At 51.9% G+C, this 19,333-nt stretch overlaps 3 protein-coding genes across 10 annotated transcripts; 2 read left to right on the plus strand and 1 right to left on the minus strand.

Annotated features, from left to right (window-relative positions):
• Positions 1 to 1,027: 1,027 nt before the first annotated feature.
• MMP19 (matrix metallopeptidase 19) lies at positions 1,028 to 6,830 on the plus strand. 2 transcript variants are annotated; one of them, XM_081249577.1, is made up of 9 exons: positions 1,028 to 1,392; positions 1,685 to 1,770; positions 2,669 to 2,799; positions 3,046 to 3,261; positions 3,734 to 3,979; positions 4,554 to 4,679; positions 5,279 to 5,443; positions 5,605 to 5,732; positions 5,913 to 6,830. In XM_081249577.1, exons 1-9 carry the CDS (start codon positions 1,303 to 1,305, stop codon positions 6,345 to 6,347), a joined length of 1,623 nt encoding a protein of 540 aa, XP_081105703.1. In that variant the 5' UTR covers positions 1,028 to 1,302; the 3' UTR covers positions 6,348 to 6,830. The 2 variants fall into 2 exon arrangements, with proteins under 2 accessions (XP_081105703.1, XP_081105704.1); XM_081249578.1 differs by having other exon boundaries at positions 1,029 to 1,389.
• Positions 6,831 to 6,936: 106 nt separating this feature from the next.
• Positions 6,937 to 11,482, minus strand: LOC308625438 (transmembrane protein 198-like). 4 transcript variants are annotated; one of them, XM_081249581.1, is made up of 6 exons: positions 11,286 to 11,482; positions 10,012 to 10,271; positions 9,301 to 9,468; positions 8,832 to 9,062; positions 8,234 to 8,394; positions 6,937 to 8,111 (listed from the first exon to the last, which is right to left on the minus strand). In XM_081249581.1, the coding sequence occupies exons 2-6, from the start codon at positions 10,184 to 10,186 to the stop codon at positions 7,974 to 7,976; spliced, it is 873 nt and encodes a 290-aa protein (XP_081105707.1). In that variant the 5' UTR covers positions 10,187 to 10,271; positions 11,286 to 11,482; the 3' UTR covers positions 6,937 to 7,973. The 4 variants fall into 4 exon arrangements, with proteins under 4 accessions (XP_081105707.1, XP_081105706.1, XP_081105705.1 ...); XM_081249580.1 differs by having other exon boundaries at positions 8,234 to 8,391; positions 8,832 to 9,413; XM_081249579.1 differs by having other exon boundaries at positions 8,832 to 9,413.
• Positions 11,483 to 11,748: 266 nt separating this feature from the next.
• On the plus strand, positions 11,749 to 19,190 carry DNAJC14 (DnaJ heat shock protein family (Hsp40) member C14). 4 transcript variants are annotated; one of them, XM_081249573.1, is made up of 8 exons: positions 11,749 to 11,820; positions 12,342 to 12,850; positions 13,296 to 14,761; positions 16,879 to 16,985; positions 17,193 to 17,312; positions 17,662 to 17,822; positions 17,926 to 18,028; positions 18,238 to 19,190. In XM_081249573.1, the coding sequence occupies exons 3-8, from the start codon at positions 13,352 to 13,354 to the stop codon at positions 18,446 to 18,448; spliced, it is 2,112 nt and encodes a 703-aa protein (XP_081105699.1). In that variant the 5' UTR covers positions 11,749 to 11,820; positions 12,342 to 12,850; positions 13,296 to 13,351; the 3' UTR covers positions 18,449 to 19,190. The 4 variants fall into 4 exon arrangements, with proteins under 4 accessions (XP_081105699.1, XP_081105702.1, XP_081105701.1 ...); XM_081249575.1 differs by lacking the exon at positions 11,749 to 11,820 and adding an exon at positions 11,896 to 11,945; XM_081249576.1 differs by lacking the exon at positions 17,926 to 18,028 and having other exon boundaries at positions 18,238 to 18,409.
• Positions 19,191 to 19,333: the final 143 nt, after the last annotated feature.

Here is a 19,333-nt window from a genome sequence, read left to right on the forward strand (position 1 = left end):
ACCACAACTAGAGAAAGCCCATGTGCAGCAACAAAGACCCAACGCAGCCATAAATAAATAAATAAAATTTTAAAAAAAGGTCAGAATAATTCCTCCCTCAGAGGAGGATAGTGAGAATTAAATGAGATAATATATGAATCACCTAACACAAAGTAGTTCTTTAACTGTAAGGTTTTCTTTTCTTTCTTACATAGCATTCAAGACCGTCTCTAAACTTTGGCTCCCAGCCACTCTCCCAGCCTGGTCATTCATTTGACAGACATATTAAGCAGCACCCGAAGCACTGACCTAGCCTGGAGTAGGCACGAAGCACAGCCTCAGAACCTCTCACTGGGCACAGCTGGCTTTTTTCCCCTCTGCACTTTTGCTCAAGACCTGCACCATCCCTGTTCCTCAGGACTCTTTTACTCCATCCAACTCATAGCCAGCCTTCACAGCCCAGCTCAAAGCCTGCCTCCTCTGTGAGCCTTCCCACAGCCCCATGGCCCTCAGGATGGGGCACCCCCTGCCTGGCACCCTGGTTCCCCTCATTTCAGGTGCTTGTGTTGGTCTCACCCTATCTGTAATGTCCCTGCGGGCAGGCTCTGGCCCTTTACTTCTTTGTATCCTTGTTATCCCCCGCCCCCCGCCATATACACACATTCCAGGTACATTAAATGCTTGAAATGATGACTTTTTATTAAAGCAGACACAAGTAGGTTTCAAGAGCATCTGAATTCCCAACTTGGTCTTGGATGCAAAGAAACTGAGATCTCATCCTTCATTCCTTCACCTGAAACCCAAGCACCTAGGCAACTTGCTTCCTACCTCTTAGTTTTATTTTTATTTTTCCTATCCTAGAGCAGACAGGGAGACATGAAGGTCGCAGACGAGGGGTTTGCTACCCAAGGGTCACGGGGCACAGGAATGTCCAGCTTCAGAGGATGGCCATGGTCCCTATACCTAGTCTTTGCAGATATTCTGCCTCTGATCCTGCCAGGATACCCACCCCCAGGACAATATGGAAAGTCTTTCGGTCTCCAGCAGAGGACCCTGGGGGACAGGGTTGGAGGCTCTTCTTGACTTCCGCTCTCTGGCAGGGCAGAGGTTAATGGTGAATTGCAACACATCTCTGGGCTGAGTCACCTCCTACTGACACTCCCCCCAATTCCCCTCCTCTGAAGTTTTATAAAGAGGACCAGAGACTAGAGAGTGAAAATAACTGAGGGGAAGAGCCCCCCACCTAGCCCTGCTCCCCCAGGCTCCCAGAAATCTCAGGGCAGAGGGCACAAACAGCCTCTGGAGCTCTTGCCTTGTGGGACCATGAACTGGCAGCGGCTGTGGCTGGTCTTCCTACTCCCCGTGACAGTCTCGTGCTGGGCCCTGGGGCCTGGAGAGAAGGAGGCAGCAGTGGTGAGTGCCCTGGAAAGGTCAGACCCAGGCTGCGGGGGGGATGGAGGAACTGCTCCATGGTCCCATCCAAGCCTCCCTTCTGACCTACAACTGCCTTCCCTTCCCTTCCTTCCTCTATTCCATGATCCACCCCTACCCATCTCCACTCCTTCCCCTTGTTCCTCCCCTAACGTGCCTCTCCTTTAGTCCTTCCACGTCTGTCCCCTCCTGTCCTTATGGGCTGTTAGGTCACTTAGAGCTTCACCCAGAGACTAACCTCCTTTTATTCTGCTGACCCGTACCCTCATCATAGGATTACTTGTTGCAATACGGGTACCTACAGAAGCCTCTAGAAGGACCTGATGACTTCAGGCCAGAAGCTATCACAGAGGCTCTGAGGTGAGAGGTCATAAGGTGCATGCCTTCAGGGTCAAGGTCACAAGGTCTCCTTTCTCTCTTCTAAACCCTTTCAGTCCCCAGGCCCACCTCTGCTTAACCCAGGTCCACGTTGGGGATCTAGGGAATGGGTGGTGGGGCCTGGGGTGAGATGGGGATTCAAAGATGAGGGCACAGTCACTGGATCTTCCTAGGCCCTAAGCACTTCTTTGGAGGCTCCATGCCATGTTATATCCAAAATATTATTATTTGGTCACATTCCACATGAAGTGTAATTTATATGTAAAACTGTGAGTTGAGTTGAGTTGGAGCTGAGTTGTTGACATGATGTTGCCGTTCATAGACATTTAATACAGGATTTATTTATTTTATTTTGAAGTTTTCATATTTTGGATCTAGTGGGTCATTTTTCTTTCTACTCTCAGATATGTTCCCAGGTCCTTGAAAAGTCACAGTACCTGTGGCGCCTGATGGATGAAACTGCCCCAGAGCAGGCTGGGCTGGGAGGGACGGGTCCAGCCAGGAGGGGAGAAAGCAAAAGGAGGACAGGCCCTCAGGTGGGAGCAGTGGTGGGAGAGTCTCCAGAGCAGGAGGCAGGACACTTACCTAGATCAGAAGGAGGTTAGAAATTGCAGTAGAGGAAGAAGGCAACGCCAGATGGCACTTTACCCAAATAAGAGCATGAACACAGGAGGTGAAGCTGGAGTATTGCCTTTACGCAGAACAGAAGAGGAAGTCCCAATTACGAGGACTGGATACTGGAGTGATCCCATCAGCTTCAGAGCTTTTGGGCCATTCTCAGCCACCACCTTGGGCAGCGGGGGACCAAAGAGCTAACCCCAGTTCTCAGTCATTCCAGATGCCCCTGCCCTGCTGGACCCATCCCTCTCCCTGTTTCTAGAGCTTTTCAGGAAGCATCTGAGCTGCCAGTCTCAGGTCAGCTAGATGACGCCACGAGGGCCCGTATGAGGCAGCCCCGTTGTGGTCTGGAGGACCCCTTCAACAAGAAGACCCTTAAATACCGGCTGCTGGGTGAGGGCTGAGCCTGGGAAAGGGAGGGAGAGGAGGGGTTGGCATGGCTGTGGAGCACAGGTGGCACTGGGACAGCCTGGATAAGCTCAGTGCTGAATGGATGGTCACCTGGTAATTAACTGATCATCATTTGCCTGGAGGGGTTGTTTCACAGCTTTACTAAGTGAGTGCCCAGACTCAGGGGAACTCTTCGGAGCTGGCAAAAGTATCTGTGCTTCTAATCTATTTTCTGGTCCAATTAACCAGGCCGCTGGAGAAAGAAGCACCTGACCTTCCGCATCTTGAACCTGCCCTCCACCCTCCCATCCTACACAGCCCGGGCAGCCCTGCTTCAAGCCTTCCAGTACTGGAGCAATGTGGTTCCCTTGACCTTCCGGGAGGTGAAGGCTGGCTGGGCTGATATCCGCCTCTCCTTCCATGGCCGCGAAAGCCCATACTGCTCCAGTACCTTTGATGGGCCTGGTAGGCACCAGCTCTTGACTCTCACTTCACAGACCTCTGTCCCCTTGAGTCAGTGACTCTGGAACCTTAATGTCAGGCCACCCCCATACTCAACTGCACCCTACACTCTCTAACCATCTTCTAATATTCCCTTGGGGAGCAGCATGTCACCTCCCTGGGGCCTTACCAAGCCTCTTCTTTGAAGCTTATGCCTTCTTCATTGGTTTAAGTTCCTCTGCTCAAGGCATACCTCAGAGAGGACAGGGCCAGAGATGACAGAGTGGCTGGGAGGTAAAGGGACAGAGTGATGGGCATCCCTGAGAGAACGGAGTGATGACAGCAGAATCTGAACGGAGTGAGAGGTATCCAAGAGACAGTGAATATACATGGGGGAATTTTAAGGGAATGGAGTAATTGGAGTTTATAACAAGCAGGGGATGCTCCACCCTAGGAGACTCTGACCTCCTTCCTGTCTACCTTTGCCTTTTTCCAGGGCGGGTCCTGGCCCATGCCGACATCCCAGAGCTGGGCAGTGTGCACTTTGATGAAGATGAGCTCTGGACTGAGGAGACCTACCGGGGGGTGAACCTGCGCATCATTGCAGCCCACGAACTGGGCCATGCCCTGGGGCTTGGGCACTCCCGATACACCCAGGCCCTCATGGCCCCTGTCTATGCTGGCTACCGGCCCCATTTCAAGCTGCACCCGGATGACGTGGCTGGGATCCAGGCTCTCTATGGTCAGTCCTTTCCCCTAGTGATCATGAAGGTCAGTCTGACCAGTATCTCTTCAGGTCTAATCTTCATGGAGGGGAATGGCTTGGCTTCTTTCTCTTCCTCCTGCCCAGTTACTCGGCCTTCTTCATTTTCAGGAGCTGTTTTTCTTTCCTTTTTTTTTTGGCCTCGCCACGTGGCTTGTGGGATCTCAGTTCTCCAACCAGGGATTGAACCCAGGCCACGAGGCCGCTGCAGTGGAAGCCCAGAATCCTAACCACTAGGCCACCAGGGAACTCCCAAGAGCTGTTTTTCTGACACTTCCAGGTCTAATCTTTCTGCCATAGCTCTCTCCCCTCATACCTGTTCTAGCAGATGAAGAATGAACATTCCAGCAAACCCCCTTCTCCCTTTCTAGTGCCTCTCAAAACTAAAAACATGTCTCCCGCTGATATCAATATGATCGTTCCTCCCACCAAGGAAAGCTCTCTAGGTTTCCCTTTTCCTCTCTATGGGACCTCTGAGCTGAACTTACAGTAGAAGAGTGGGGAGGCCAGTGCTCTGAGTTCTCTCCCTGAGCAGGATTACGTTATCTTGCAGGCAAGAAAAGCCCAGAGATAGAGGATGAGGAAGAAGAGACGGAGCTCCCCACTGTACCCCAAGTGCCCACGGAACCCAGTCCCATGCCAGACCCCTGCAGTGGTGAACTGGACGCCATGATGCTGGGTAAGACCCTTCTCCTCTAGGCTGTAGGCAGGCAGTGGGGTGGCCTGCTGACCTTGAGATGGGAGTGACATGGGAACTCAGCATGAGCAATGGCAGTTAACCACCAGACAGGGGTTAGTGGCCATGGAAGGAGGCATGTGGTATGGGGAGGGAGGATTCGGAACCAAATTAAAGGTGGGCCAGGCTGGAATTTACCTCTGCTGCCACCCTATGAGGGCCAGCAAAATCATCGGGAAATACAGCAGGATGGAGAAAACAGTCTTAACTGGAATGTCTATTAGAGAGGGTGTTATACCCGCATGGAAGTACAACTTGGAAGCCACCTGGGGTAGGAGGGGAGGTCCCCAAGGGGGAGCAGCTATCTGCAGGGCTTTTGTTTTGTTTTGTTGGGCCAAGGCTGATTTGCTGTGAACAATAAAGGAGAGGCTGAACACTGGGTCCTCCTTCTCTGCCCTTAATCTTCTCTTTGAATTAACGTGGAATGAATTTTTGAGGAATCAGCCTGTGGGAGGACAGCAAATGATTAGTCTGCCTGAGATGCCCACAAGTCTTTATTTGGCCCCTGTCTTGTTGACTTGTTGACATGCTTATGCTCTCAGGGCCCCGAGGGAAGACCTACGCTTTCAAGGGGAACTACGTGTGGACCGTGACAGATTCAGGGCTGGGTCCCTTGTTCCAAGTGTCTGCCCTTTGGGAGGGGCTCCCAGGAAACCTGGATGCTGCTGTCTACTCTCCTCGGACGCAATGGATCCACTTCTTTAAGGGTGAGGGGACTAGTTTACAGTGTGTTACCTGAGGAGGGCCTATAATCAGAGAATCCATAAAAGGAGGGAGGGATGAGAAGTTTCTGAGGTGGTGGAATGGAAGAACTGAAAGCTATCACCTGGGGACACAGGTGACTTGTTCTTTCCTTTCGTGCTCGCAGGAGACAAGGTGTGGCGCTACGTTAATTTCAAGATGTCTCCTGGCTTCCCTAAGAAGCTGAATAGGGTAGAACCCAACCTGGATGCTGCTCTCTATTGGCCTCTCAACAAAAAGGTGTTCCTCTTTAAGGTATAAAGTTCAAAGCAAGGGCAAATCCCTTCTTAGGAGGGGCGGGCTACCTCACACGGAGAAGCCGACTTGCTCTTGAAGGGAGTTCTTCTACAGCTGCTGTGGGCTGAGGGTAGACCTCTGGGGGGTCCCTAAGCTCTCTGCTCATCCTCCTCTTCTCCCTGTCTGCCCCACACCTAGGGCTCCGGTTACTGGCAGTGGGACGAGCTGGCCCCAACTGATTTCAGCCGCTACCCCAAACCAACCAAGGGGTTGTTTACAGGAGTGCCAGACCAGCCCTCAGGTGCCACGAGTTGGCGGGACGGCCGCGTCTACTTCTTTAAGGGCAAACAATACTGGCGCCTCAATCGGCAGCTTCGAGTAGAGAAAGGCTACCCCAAAGACATCGCCCACAACTGGATGCACTGTCGTCCCCAGACCCCAGACACCACCCCATCAGATGGGGACACCACTTCCTCAGCCACAGGAACAACCTTGGATACCACTTCCTTGGCCATAGATATCACTTTGAACACTGACCGCTCAGCCAGAGATACGATCTTGGACATTACCCTCTCAGCCACAGCCTCCACCACCCTTTTATTCCCTGGTAACGTCACCCTCCCAGAGATCTAAGACCTCAGTCAAACGTCTGCTGCAGCACGAGCATGAGCCATGGACCTCACACCTCTAAATGTCCCAGCTCCAGCCACCACTCCCCTGTATTCTTTCCCTCCTGGGCAGTGACTCTCTAACTCAGCCCCCAACTCCATCCATTTCTTCCCCATCTACCTCTCTGGAGGACACTGGTAGAGGAAAGGCAGCCATCAGGCTTTTAGCTGACAGGAGGCCACAACTGGGAAAGCCTGGGTCCTGTTCTTCCTAGATGAAGTGCAAGAAAACAGCATAGCCAGTAAAATGAGCAATGGCTTTGTAATCCTTGAGAATCACATGTACTTGCTTATGACTTTGGGCAAGTTAATTAACCTCATTAAGCCGTGGATTTCCCATCCACAAAATAAGGTTAATACCAATCCTGCAGGGTTGTTGCATTAAATGAAATACTATACGTGAAGTGCCTGGAGCATTTGTGCTTCATAAAGGTTAACTTCACGTTCATGAGAGAGCAGTGAACAACTCTTCCTCTGGCTGTGCATGTGCAGCTCCTACAGTAGTCCAGTCTGATAAAGGTACCGTCATCAGATCTTTAAGGGACAGAGGACTTGTCAGTACGGCTAACCCTTTGTTCTGGGGTGCAAAGAAAGAAAAGAGCAGCAACAGTAGAGGCTGGACTCCCTGATTCAACGTTCAATGCCATTTTATTCACATGCTCCCTCCCATCATAACCTTGCTTCCCCGGGGCAGGGACATATCTTCCTTCATGCTGTCTGGGGAACCAGGGAACAAACAGACTTTGGGCAGGAGAATCAGGGGTAGTGGAGAGTTAGAATGGGTTAGTGGCTGGGACAATGTTCTGGTTAAGGAGATTAGTGTCACCTATAATGAGAGGCAGAGAAGGCACTTGTCTTCCACGCAGCCCTGAAGACCAGGCTCCTTTGGGCAAAAGGGCAAGACTCTGGCATGTGGGCCAATGATCTCTCCTTGGAGCAAGAAGCCAGCTTTGGGGGAAGGTGGGTGCTGAGCCAGGCAGTGCCCTGTGGTCCTCCCCACATTAAGAAGAAGGGAAAGGGAAGCACCATGGAGGACAGTACCCCCAACTGAGGTAGGAGAAGGGGGCTTGAGCCTACGGGGTCCAGAGGGAAAGGCTAACCAGGAACCCAACTGCCCCCTAATGAGGGACCTGGGGATTAGGGATCCTTGAGCTCCTCTGTTGCCCTTCTCCCCATCAAAAAGCTATCAAGTGCTTTAGGAGGCTTCCTGATTTTCTATAGGTCCTACAAAAACAAAATCCCTTATTTTACCATTGTGAGGCAAACTGAGACGGGTATATAGAAGGTTATTTGGGTAACAGTCCCCCTTGGTTTGGTTTGGAGGGAATTAGGGAGTCAGTTACTCTAGGGACCAGGGCACCTCTATTATTGGACAGAGGTAGGTACTCATATTTCCATTCCTCTCCCTTCCCCACAAGATTCTTCTCTATCTGTACCTAAAACATATCCCTACAGGGCTGCTCTGGGTTGGAGCACAGATTCTATCCCCAAGAGGTGGGGAAGTTTGTGTTGGATCCTGTGGGCCCAGGCCCTGCCCACCTAGTGTTCCCAGGCCCTTGCTAGGGGTGAGGGCATCAGTGGAGGTTTAGGCTCAGGTCCGGGTGGAACCAGAAGGTGTGGTGAGGGGTACAGTGGAACCACAGTCAGAATCCAGGTCCAGGACAGTGTGGGGAGCTGTGGCCTGGGTGCCTGGTCCCAGCTGGCGCTCTCGAAGGCTCTGGAGATAGCTCTGGAGGGGCACAGGGCAGAGAGGGCAGAAGAAAGGGCCTGGGTCAGAGCCCCCCTCCACCCTGAGCATCCCCATGTGCCCTCTCTCCCATGCCCCTGAGCACCCCCTACCCCTCCACTCACTGGAGCCAGACTGTCAGCAGGGCTCCGGGCGCTGGGGTGGAGCGGGCGCCGGTAGCTGCCCTCACAGAGCCCCACCCCAGGGGAGGTCCGGTGCCACTTAGCCTCTTGCTGACGGATCCGAAGGAGTTGGAGATGCCTTCGCTGGTGGCTCAAGACCACTGCTTGGGAGGGGGCAATACAGACTCAGGGAGGCCTCTTTAGACTCTGAAACCCACCCCCAAATACACTCATACTCTAGAGAAACCCATTCAGTCTCCCTGTTACGTCTCTCTCAAATCTCATTCCCCCTCCAGTTATTCTAAAGAAACTTTTCTTTGTAATCCTCCTACCCTTTCCTTCTGGACTTCCCTGACATCTTCCTTTCCTTCCATATCAGTCCCCAGTAACTCTTCCCTGCCCACCCCCGACAATGATTCTTCTCATTCTTACCCAGAACTTTGGCTCCTCCAACTCTGTCTTCAAAGCCCTGCCCCATTCACCTTAGACACCTCTGCCTTTTGCCTCAAGTGGATTTTCCCCCTTCCCCTCCTCAAGTCTGGGAACCAGGGACAAGAGAAGGCACAGGTTGGCTGCTTTCTGTACCATGGCAGTAACTCACCATTGGTGTGGCCTCCACGTTCCTCATCCATGAGCTTCCACTGGGCCAGGGCCCCAAGGGCCCCCAGGGCTGGCCAGGTCCCCAGCAAGACCCAGCTATACCAGCAGAGAGGAGGCAAGGCTGGAAGTGCCTGCAAGCGCTGGCCCAGCCGACTGCCCAGTGCCAGCCCCTCCAGGAAGTAGTCAGCACAGGCCACCAGCACCGCAGCACCCAGCAGGGCTGTGCCCAGAACTGTGAATGGACGTGGCCACCGAAGTGTGAGCAGGGCTCCCAGCAGTGCCAGCCCCACCAGCCCCCCGGCCGGCACCCAGGCTGAAGGTGGTTGGTAGATGGGCTCAGTGCCCAGCAGGACCCCGGCGCCCAGGGTTAGGCCTAGCAGGAGACCAGTGAGGAAGAGACCGACACTGCGAACCAGCATGGTGACTAGGCCGCAGAGGAGTCCGATGCCTAGCGCAATGCCCGCGCTCACCTCCAGGCTCAGCTGTGTCTCTAGCACACGCTCCTTGTGGCACAGCAGGAAGATCACCAGGGCTCCTGATAGCAGGCCGGAGAGAAACATCACTGCCTTGAAGCAGCGGTAGCCTGGGAAGGGAGGCAGGAGGCACTGAGAGGCAGAAAGAGGTCTCCAGGGATGGCTCTGATGAATCAGAAGGGAGAGGAATGGCTGACCAGAGGAGCAGAAGGCAGGAGCAGCACACACAGGGACCTCAAGGCAAAGGGCAGAAAGGGATCATCTAGGGAGGGTAGGGACTTTTCAGGAACTGAGAGGGGATGGGAGAGCAAATCAGGAGGTAAGACGGTAAGACGGATGCATTGAGGGGAAAAAGTACAGAAACAAGGTTTCGTCCTTTCAGGCATGGTAGACGGGAAGAAATCGGCACAGGCTGGTTCAGGTTATTGGGGAAGGGTGAAGAAGCCTTAAGCATAGAGGGTAATTTGGGAATGGAATTCTGAGGTAGGAGGCAAGGGGAGGGCAAATGATAGTTGCCAGGGCTCAGAGCTGGAGGGTGTGGGCATGGGGGATGAAAAAGAGCTGGCAAGAGCAGATCAGCCACACTGAAGGTAGGCATCCCCTGACAGAGGAGGAGAGGTGGCTCAGGAGCAAAGGAGAAAGTTGGCATCATCCTTGAGGGTGACAGTCTCGGGCAGCTGCCCCCCAGAACCCTGGCCCTGCCCTCACCGAAGCAGCAGTAGATGATTCCAAAGCAGCAGCAAAGAGCACACACCAGGGCGGGTGCCAATTCAGGATTGTCCTGGGGTTCCAAGACACATCTTGGGTCTGGAGGCTCTGGGAGTTGTTGATTAAAGGGCCTGGGGTCAGAGGTCATGGCCAGGGGCAGCAAGGCTTCCTCCATGGCCGAAGAGAAGGTGGTCACAGAGAGGGAGGTCAGTGTCAGCTCCTCTCATCCATCCATGAATGTCCTGAGGGGGCTGGGAAACCTGCAAGGGGGTAGGGGGCAGGAACTCAGGTGCCCATGAATCTTGAGGACTCTGTACCTCTATTTCTTTTAAAGAAAGGCCAATTTCAGGACGGAGTTTAGCCCTGCTGGGGTAACTGAAGAAACCTACAGGACCAGGTTAAGGGGAGCCAGCTGTCTCTTTATCACCCTCTGAAACAAGGACATTAAGTAGAACTTCAAATCTTATAAAGGTAATGAGTCTTTGTCCCCTGGCTTTTCAGGGTGGGGCGGGAGCAGTAGAAAGTCCTCGGTCTGTGGAGGGAGGGGCCCAGGGGTACTAGTGAGACTGGAGGCTAAAGACTCAGCAGCTTGTTCCAGCCGAAAAGAAAGCTTGCCCCATCTGCAGCTGGGACTCAAAATTATCACACTGGACTGGGAAGAATGGACTTAATAGAGGGAGGAGAAGGAGGAGGAAGGGGAGAGAATGAATCACGGTGGGGGTCTCCCGACAGTTGCCCCAGCCCAAGAGAAGGAAGAGGGGGAAAAATCAGACACCAAGAGTTTGGGACAAAGAATCAAGTAGAGACAGAAAGCCACACTTTATCAGGGTTTTGAAGCCTTGGCTTCAGGTGGAGGAGTTATTGGGGGAAGGGGCGTTCAGCCACAGTCCAACTCCCACGATCCCTCACGGACTAAGCAGGCACCTTGCCCACAGACAACATCTCACATCCTGGTAGTATTTTGCTCCTCCCCTCAGGACACTGGTGGGACTTTTCCTACCTCTCCCTTTCCCCTGGGGTGCCAGGGCTGCCAGTGGGATATGATCTCAGTTCCTGAAAGGAGGACACCAAGGAGGGGCTGGCAGTGGGGGCACTATGGGAGTGGGGTAGGGTGGGTGCAGGCACTTCCCTTCAGCTGTCTTCTTTTGGACCTCAAGGTCTTAACAAGCAGGAGAGTTGGCTTGGGCAATCCCTGGGGTTTCTCTCCTCAATCCGCTTGGAAGTCTGGGGACTCTAAACAAGGAGAGGTTGGGGAGGGGGTGTTAACTACTCACCACCCTGTCAGGGCTGAGGAGAGGAGGGGGTAGATGTGCTTCCCTAGACCCCCAGCTGCATCCCTGCCCGGAGTCCTAGGCGTTCACGCGGCTGTCGGGCGTGGGTACCCGCAGGGCCACTCTGTTCGTTGCCCCCTAAACTCTTGCAAGTCGTAGCCCAAGCCCCGTGAGCTAAAAGCAACCAGCTTGGGGGCGGGGGGGTGGGGTGGAGGAAGGGGACAGGGTGGGGGGGGTGACATCACGGGGCGGGACCCTCCAACTCTTTTCCCTGTGTGTGGGGGGACCCAGTTTGCCTACGGCTCTAGGCTGGGATCAGAGACCCCCTTCCATAGCAGGGAACGGTCTTGGGGGAACCACAAGAGGTTTGGGGAAAGGTCTCTGAATACTTAGGCATTGACTCAACAACTAGAAGCTTTCAAAACCCCTATTGGTGTCCCAGCGCCCCCCTACTCCGGCTTGGTTTCTTCCACTTCCCAGAGAATTGGAGTATTGTCTTCTGGAGAACTTGGTGGTCGGGATCGGGGACCCCGGGAAGGTGCTCTTACTGGTCTGGGGGCGCCGACGAGGGGTTCATGGGTAGAAAAGCTTGCGGAGCAAAGACGGGGTCTGGAAGGGGGACTAACGGAGAGGCGTGTGCAGAGGAGGGGACCGACAGAGAGGGTACCCAAGCCGGGTCTGAGTGGGGGCGGGGGCGCTTGTCAACGTCGACCGAACAGCTTGGTATGCAAACGAGATGCAAAGCAGCATGCAGATGAGTGCAGTGTTTTTGGGCACTCCTCTCGGGTCCTAAGCCCAGTGGAGCCACGCTCTCAGTCCTCCGGTCCCGGTTCGTGACGGGGACTGAGAGCTGCACCCAGAGGCGCGGATCCGGGCCGTGGGAGCTACAGTTATACGGGGCAGTTCGCCAGCTGGGTCAGGCGCGGTGGCGGGGTGGGTGGCGAGGGTCGGTGGGAAGAAAGGGGCAGCGTAGGAGGGCCAGGGCGGGGCCAGGCCCGGGGCGTCCTCCCCTCCGCTCCACCCCCGCATGATACAAAAGGCCCTCTGTCCTCATTACAGCAAGGGATCAGTGCGGTGGCTCCCCTACGCTCCCTGGTTTTGACTGCAAGGGAAAAAGACTGGCTCGGTGGCTTTCCTCTATCTCCCGGTCTCGGCACAAGCCCAAGAATACAGCCAGAGGAACTTGAGAATCTGCCCCCAGTCCGCAGGCACTGCTGCAGCGCCCACTTGCTTCGCTTCCTGTGGCGCAACCTTCGGGGACCCCACTTCAGCACGCGGAGGGCGGCAGCAGACAGCCCTTTAAGGGGCGGGGCCAGTGCTTCCTCAGGACCGCCCCCACTGGTTCGACTCCGCGCTTGCAGCACTGGCTCGCGCCTCCGCCAACCGCTTTTACTTTTCCTTCCCGTGTCTTCCCCGGTGACCCTGGAAGTGGAAGTAGCCCCAGGTCGGCGGCCGCGGCGGGGACGGAAGGGGAGTGAACGGGAGGCGGAGCCGGGGGAGCTGCTCTCGTAGCTCCCCCTGGCCTTCGGCCCAGCTGCTCGAGGGGGAGGAGTTACCGCCGCTCTTCGGTACGTTACCTTGGTCCCCTCTACCCAGCCCGAGGGTTCGCGGTTGTCTCTGTCAGGGGCAACCACAAGCTCCGCCCCCAGATTTTCCTTAAGGACCGCACGGTCCCCACCCTTTTCTGGCTGTCTGCGGCCCCCTTTCCGGTCGTCTTTCCCTTTTTCCCAAGAGTGACCCCAGGACCACACCCCTTGTGGTACCTCTTTTTTTCCCTGGTTCAGCATTATAGCTTCTGGGGAAAGAAAAAAATAAGGGGATTTGGAGGAGGAGGGAGGGAGCAGGGTTGTCGTTAGTGTAGTATTGGCTTTATTGCTGGGGTAATGAATGCCCAAAAGAACTCGGGAAAACAAGGGAGGTGGGTCCGTTAAATATATCTCCCCAATTTAAGATTATGTAACCTCTCTCTTGGTCCTATCCTTGATCATCCCCACCTTGATACCTTTGTTACAGGCAACAGAACTTACCATGATGGCTGTGACCTAAAATCCTCAGGAAGCCCTGGGGTCATGGCCCAGAAGCACCCCGGAGAAGGAGGGTTGTGTGGAGCCCACCACAGTGGTGGTGCCTCCCTCAGGACTTTAGGACCCTCTGTGGACCCTGAAATACTTTCATTCTCAGGACTCAGGGACTCAGCTGGGCCTGCTCCTAATGGTACCCGCTGCCTCACAGAGCGCTCTAGTCCTAAGTACACACAGCCCCCAAATCCAGCCCACTGGTCAGATCCAAGCCATGGCCCTCCAAGGGGTCCAGGACCCCCTAGGGATGGAGAGGACCCTTGTCAGAGTGAGGCATCTTCAGAAGAGTCAGGAGTGGACCAGGAACTCTCAAGAGAGAATGAGGCTGGGTACCAGGAGGATGGGAACCCTTCTTTTCTTTCCATTCCACCTGCTTGTAACTGCCAGGGAACCCCTGGAATCCCTGAAAGGCCTTACTCTGAGGGAGGAGATAGCTCTTCTAGCAACTTTTGCCACCATTGTACCTCTCCAGCTTTGGGGGAAGATGAAGAGTTGGAAGAGGAATATGATGAGGAGGAACCTCTTAAGTTTCCCAGTGATTTTTCACGTGTGCCCAGTGGAAAGAAACCTGCACCCCGGAGACAACGGCACCGCGTTCCAGCCAAGGAGGATACTCGGGAGGGTGGACGCAGAGATCCCAGGTCCCCTGGTCGACATCGGCTGGGTCGGAAACGGAGTCAGGCAGATAAGCGCAGAGGACTGGGATTGTGGGGGGCAGAGGAACTGTGTCAGCTTGGACAGGCTGGCTTCTGGTGGCTGATCGAACTGCTGGTGTTAGTGGGGGAGTACGTGGAAACTTGTGGCCATCTCATCTATGCATGCAGGCAGCTGAAAGGCAGTGATCTGGACCTTTTTTGGGTCTGGGTGGGAGTCTGGGCAGGGCGGCTGGGGGGCAGGGCCCAGGTGATGTTCCAGTTTCTGAGCCAAGGGTTTTGCTATGGGGCAGGGCTGTTCACCCGTTTTCTTAGGCTACTGGGTGCTTTGCTGCTCCTGGCTCTGGCCCTTTTGTTGGGCTGTCTACAGTTGGGCTGGCGGTTTCTGGTAGGACTGAGTGACCGGTTAGGCTGGAGGGGTAAAGCCACCTGGCTCTTCTCTTGGCTAGCTTCTCCCACCTGGCAGCGGTGCCTGATTCTGCTGAGAGAGAGCAGGCCGTGGCAGCAGCTGGTAAGAATAGTTCAGTGGGCTTGGCTGGAGTTGCCCTGGGTTAAGCAGAGGACCAGTAGGCAGGGGAATGCACCTGTAGCTAGTGGTCGCTACTGCCAGCCTGAAGAGGAAGTGGCTCGACTGTTGACCATGGCTGGGGTTCCTGAGGATGAGCTAAACCCTTTTCATGTGTTGGGGGTTGAAGCCACAGCATCAGATGTTGAACTGAAGAAGGCCTATAGGCAGCTGGCAGTGATGGTGAGTACCCTTCCCCTCTGTTTCCAGTTCTTTGTTCCCATATTTTATTTTCTATTACAATTTTTGGGAGAGTGGAATAAAGGGAAGGCAGAGTAGAAAGTCAACTTGAAGACGAAGAGCATCTTTAATTCTTAGGAAAGAGTCATAAAGACTTTCCCCCCCTTTACTATGGGATCTGACTTTCCCTTAAAGTTTTTTATCATGAGATTCTTTTTCTTAATGAAAATCAATGAACCTGGTGTATTAGACAGTGTTGGACTCACTCACCCTGGAATATCCAGGTGAAATCCCTCTGAGTAGGGTGGAGAAGAGACCTAGTCAGAAAGCCTGGCAGTTCTCTCCTAAACAAATGAGGGTTTCTTGAATACAGGGAAATCCAACTGTCTGTCCCAGTGAGGCAAAAGTGGACTAGTGTGGGAACATTCAGGGAGTACGTGTGAGTGATTATTCCAGGACCAGGTGAGAGAAAACAGCTGTTTCAAGACCAACAACCCAGAGTGGGAAAGGGAAGGAGAATGGGACATAAATCTTGGAGAGGCATGTACGTACATTTTCATGTCATACATGAAAATATGGTTGCTTTTACTGGTAAGGGGGTATAGGTGGGAGTTTTGACATCATGCTCGAGGGAAATGGTTTAATACAAGCATGCAATCAAATTGCTTTTAGAAGTAGCTATTCAGATGCTATTTTTAGATATGCTATTTCTATACAAGTAAAGCTATTATGAATATAAGTAATGTGTGTAAATTGCATTGGAGGCCTATTTGAGTGTATGGAACTTGACTGGTAAAATATCACAGTGTGTAAATTATCTCAATGGTTGCATGACACTAAAGGGGAGTGAGCAACCAAAGTTTCCATTAACCATTCAAGGCACAATAAAGTACCAGGCCTTTAAACTTACCAGATGACTAAATTATCAATAGTTTGGTGGGAAATGTATGCCCCTTAGTGGATGGCCTGGGATATTCTGAGACTGGGGAACAGTGTTCACACTCAAATTGTTACTAATGGTAGAGCTCTTTTCTCACCTTCATGTCTTTTAGCAGACATCCTCTCTTGGGGAGTATCATTCAAAAATTCTCATTTTCAACTTACTTTCTTGAAGTAGAGCTATATGTAGTAAAGTTCCCTGATCCTCAGTAGACCTGCCCTACTATCCAGAGTTCTCCCTCTTGTTCTGGGCCAGAGTATCTGTGGGCTTTTTTGGCCATGCTACACGGCATATGGCATCTTAGTTCCCCGACCAGCGATTGAACCCGCACCCCTTGTGTTGGAAGCGCAGTCTTAACCACCGGAACACCAGGCAAGTCCCTGTGAGCTTCTTTTATACAACCTCTCACTGCCTTTATTAGGCCCTAAATTGACCATTACCCACATTCTGTAAGTTTGGGAATGTGAGAGATTTAATAGCATTCTGTTTATTTGGCCTCAGTCAAGAGACTAGCTTTATCTCTGTTTTTGGGGTATGTGGATGGGAACAATCAGGAAGCTATAGAAAGTGAGGATATTATTTGTCTTGGAGAAAAGGCTGAAAAGTGGATAAAAAGCCTGTGAGGATCGTGGTATGTTATCAATATTTCACTCCTGGGACAGAAAGGCAAACTACTGTAGGAAGTCTTGAGTAGATATGAGAATTTCCTAGTTAGAAAATAGAGTTTGAGTATGTTGGAACTCTTAACTTTATGACTGACAATAAAGTTAAAATATGAGGGTTTAGTATGTGTGTGCCAGGTAGGCACACACATACTAAACCAACCATCCCTGCTTGCCTGGGATTGAAAGGTTTCCTGAGACATGAAATTTCAGTGCTAAAACTGAGACAACCCCAGGCACACTGGGATGGCAGATCGCCATAGTGCCAGATTCTGTGCCATATGCTTCATGTGTATTCTCATTTAATACTCCCAACAATCCATGATAGATAAAATATTCTACGTCATACAGCTAATAAGTGACAGAGCTGGGACTTAAACCCAGATCTGTCTGCAGAGCCACAGCAGTTAACCATTAAGCTATATTGAGTCTTCAAGAGGGTGGTGAAGGAGAACACTTTGATATGAGGTTATTTTGACCCAAAATGGGGATATGTGATGAAATCTGTGTTTTGGTAGGTTCATCCTGACAAAAATAATCATCCCCGGGCTGAGGAGGCCTTCAAGGTTTTGCGGGCAGCTTGGGACATTGTCAGCAACCCTGAAAGACGGAAGGAATATGAGATGTAAGTTGGAGCTAGGAAATTGTCAGGTGGGGTAAATGAATAATCTTCAATAGCAGAGATCATCGGACTTGTGGATGGAGGCTCTCTGAGGCAGAGAGAACTGAGGTGGCTTGTCTAGCTGGCCAGGAGCCTCAAGAAGCCAATAGATCTGTCTCCCTTTGTCCCTCACTCAATACCCTCTGACTTACAAAGCCTTTTTTCTCTCAGGAAGCGAATGGCAGAGAATGAGCTGAGCCGGTCAGTGAATGAGTTTCTGTCCAAGCTGCAGGACGACCTCAAAGAAGCAATGAATACTATGATGTGCAGCCGATGCCAGGGAAAGCATAGGTATGATTTAAATAGGACAGGAGTGGGACAGCCACAGTTTAGGGATTGGGTAGCTAAAAACCTTCCTTGTATTGTCGGTAGTTGTGGGATCCAGATGGTAAGTAACAAGACCCTGAGGTTTCTACTTTTGCCATATTGTTAAGAGATTGAGGATTTGAATTAGCAAGAAAAGATAATAGTTCTAGCTTTAAGATAGAAGGTTGAGGGCAGGGTGTACGTAGGCATTTGTAACAACTGAGTCAGTAACCATATTTGTCAGTAATGATGAGATGTCAGTAATGGAGACTACAGCAATGCTCTAGGTAAGCTTGATAGATTATTAAGGAACTGTCCTTTTGTTGGATTGCAGGAGGTTCGAAATGGATCGGGAACCTAAGAGTGCCAGATACTGTGCTGAGTGTAATAGGCTGCATCCTGCTGAGGAAGGAGACTTTTGGGCAGAGTCAAGCATGTTGGGCCTCAAGATCACCTACTTTGCGCTGATGGATGGAAAGGTGTATGACATCACAGGTATACTTCTGTCCTCTGGAAGTATGGGCTCATATATCCAGCCCATCTGTGATATCACAGCCCAAACTGTGATATTTTGGCTAATTATCTCTCATGCTTGCAGAGTGGGCTGGATGCCAGCGTGTGGGAATCTCCCCAGATACCCACAGAGTCCCCTATCACATCTCATTTGGTTCACGGATGGCAGGCACCAGTGGGCGGCAGAGGTTGGTGGTATTCCTCTCAATAATCTATCCACTATTCTAGTTCTGAACATGGTTTCATGACATGCTGTTTAGGACATGTAGGTGTCTCACCCTATAAGAAGTTTGGGAACTGACTCAGTATATCTTTAAAATAGGTGTAAATAGGTAACATAGGTAACCATTTGACTCCAATATCTCTTGCTTCATCATGTCTTCTGTTTTCCTGTCAGGGCTACCCCAGATGCCCCTCCTGCCGACCTTCAGGATTTCTTGAGCCGGATCTTTCAAGTACCCCCAGGCCAGATGTCCAACGGGAACTTCTTTGCAGCTCCTCAGTCGGGCCCTGGGGCCACTGCAGCCTCCAAGCCCAACAGCACAGTACCCAAGGGAGAAGCCAAACCGAAGCGGCGGAAGAAAGTGAGGAGGCCTTTCCAACGTTGACACCCCCTCTCTTTCCTCAAATCAATGTCAGGGAGTCAAAAGGGCTGTGTACAGCACAGGATGGAGTTTGATTTGTTTATTTTTGAATATTTAAAAAAGGGAAAATTTTAAGCTCAAATTGTTCACTCAGTACTTATAGGAAGCCCTGGAACCACTTTCCCTCCTCCACCAGCACCCAGGAACTGAATCTTGTCTTCTGACAATACCAAAGAAAAAGGGGGTGGCTAGAACAAAGAACCTAGGGCCTGGACCTGGGCTGGACGATATCTCCCATAGTAGTGTGGGAACTGGGTAATTCCCTGGGGTCTGTATGCCTTTGTCTCGTCTTTTGCTTCTACAGCAGATGACACTTTCCTCCCTCTTTTTAAACGTGTCTGTATTATTTCTTGACCCATTTCAGGACGGAGCCCCCTCCTTTGCCCCAGTATACTAGTAAAAACAACGAGAAAGCATGTAACCCTAATTATAGGAGATACATAGAGTTCAGAGAGTGGGAACTCTCACCTTGTGGGTAATCACCCAACTTCGTGGTTGTTGCTGCAGGGATGGCCAAAACTAATAATTTTTAAAAAACAGATTCATGCTCTCTGCCCTTGGGTGAGGGGGAAGGATAGAGGGGCTCCTGGCAGCCCCCTTATGATCTAAGGGTTTGTATTTTTTTAAGTTTGTTCATATTTGTATGTATATATCTATTTAAAGCCAGGGGATTATCTTTCTATAAATACATAACTGGCAACCTGTATCTTCCCTCTCTTCTTTGCCCATATAGCTGGAGCCCGTTTTTTTCATTTGAGAATCTTCTCCCTCCTAAGTGTTAGCTGAGAGTGAAGGGCACCTCCTACTGGACCAAGGGAGAGGGGACAAAAAAACCTTAGAGAAATTCTG

Source organism: Mesoplodon bidens (assembly GCF_964165515.1).
Source record: "Mesoplodon bidens genome assembly, chromosome: 11".
NCBI classification, from domain to species: Eukaryota; Metazoa; Chordata; class Mammalia; order Artiodactyla; family Ziphiidae; genus Mesoplodon; species Mesoplodon bidens.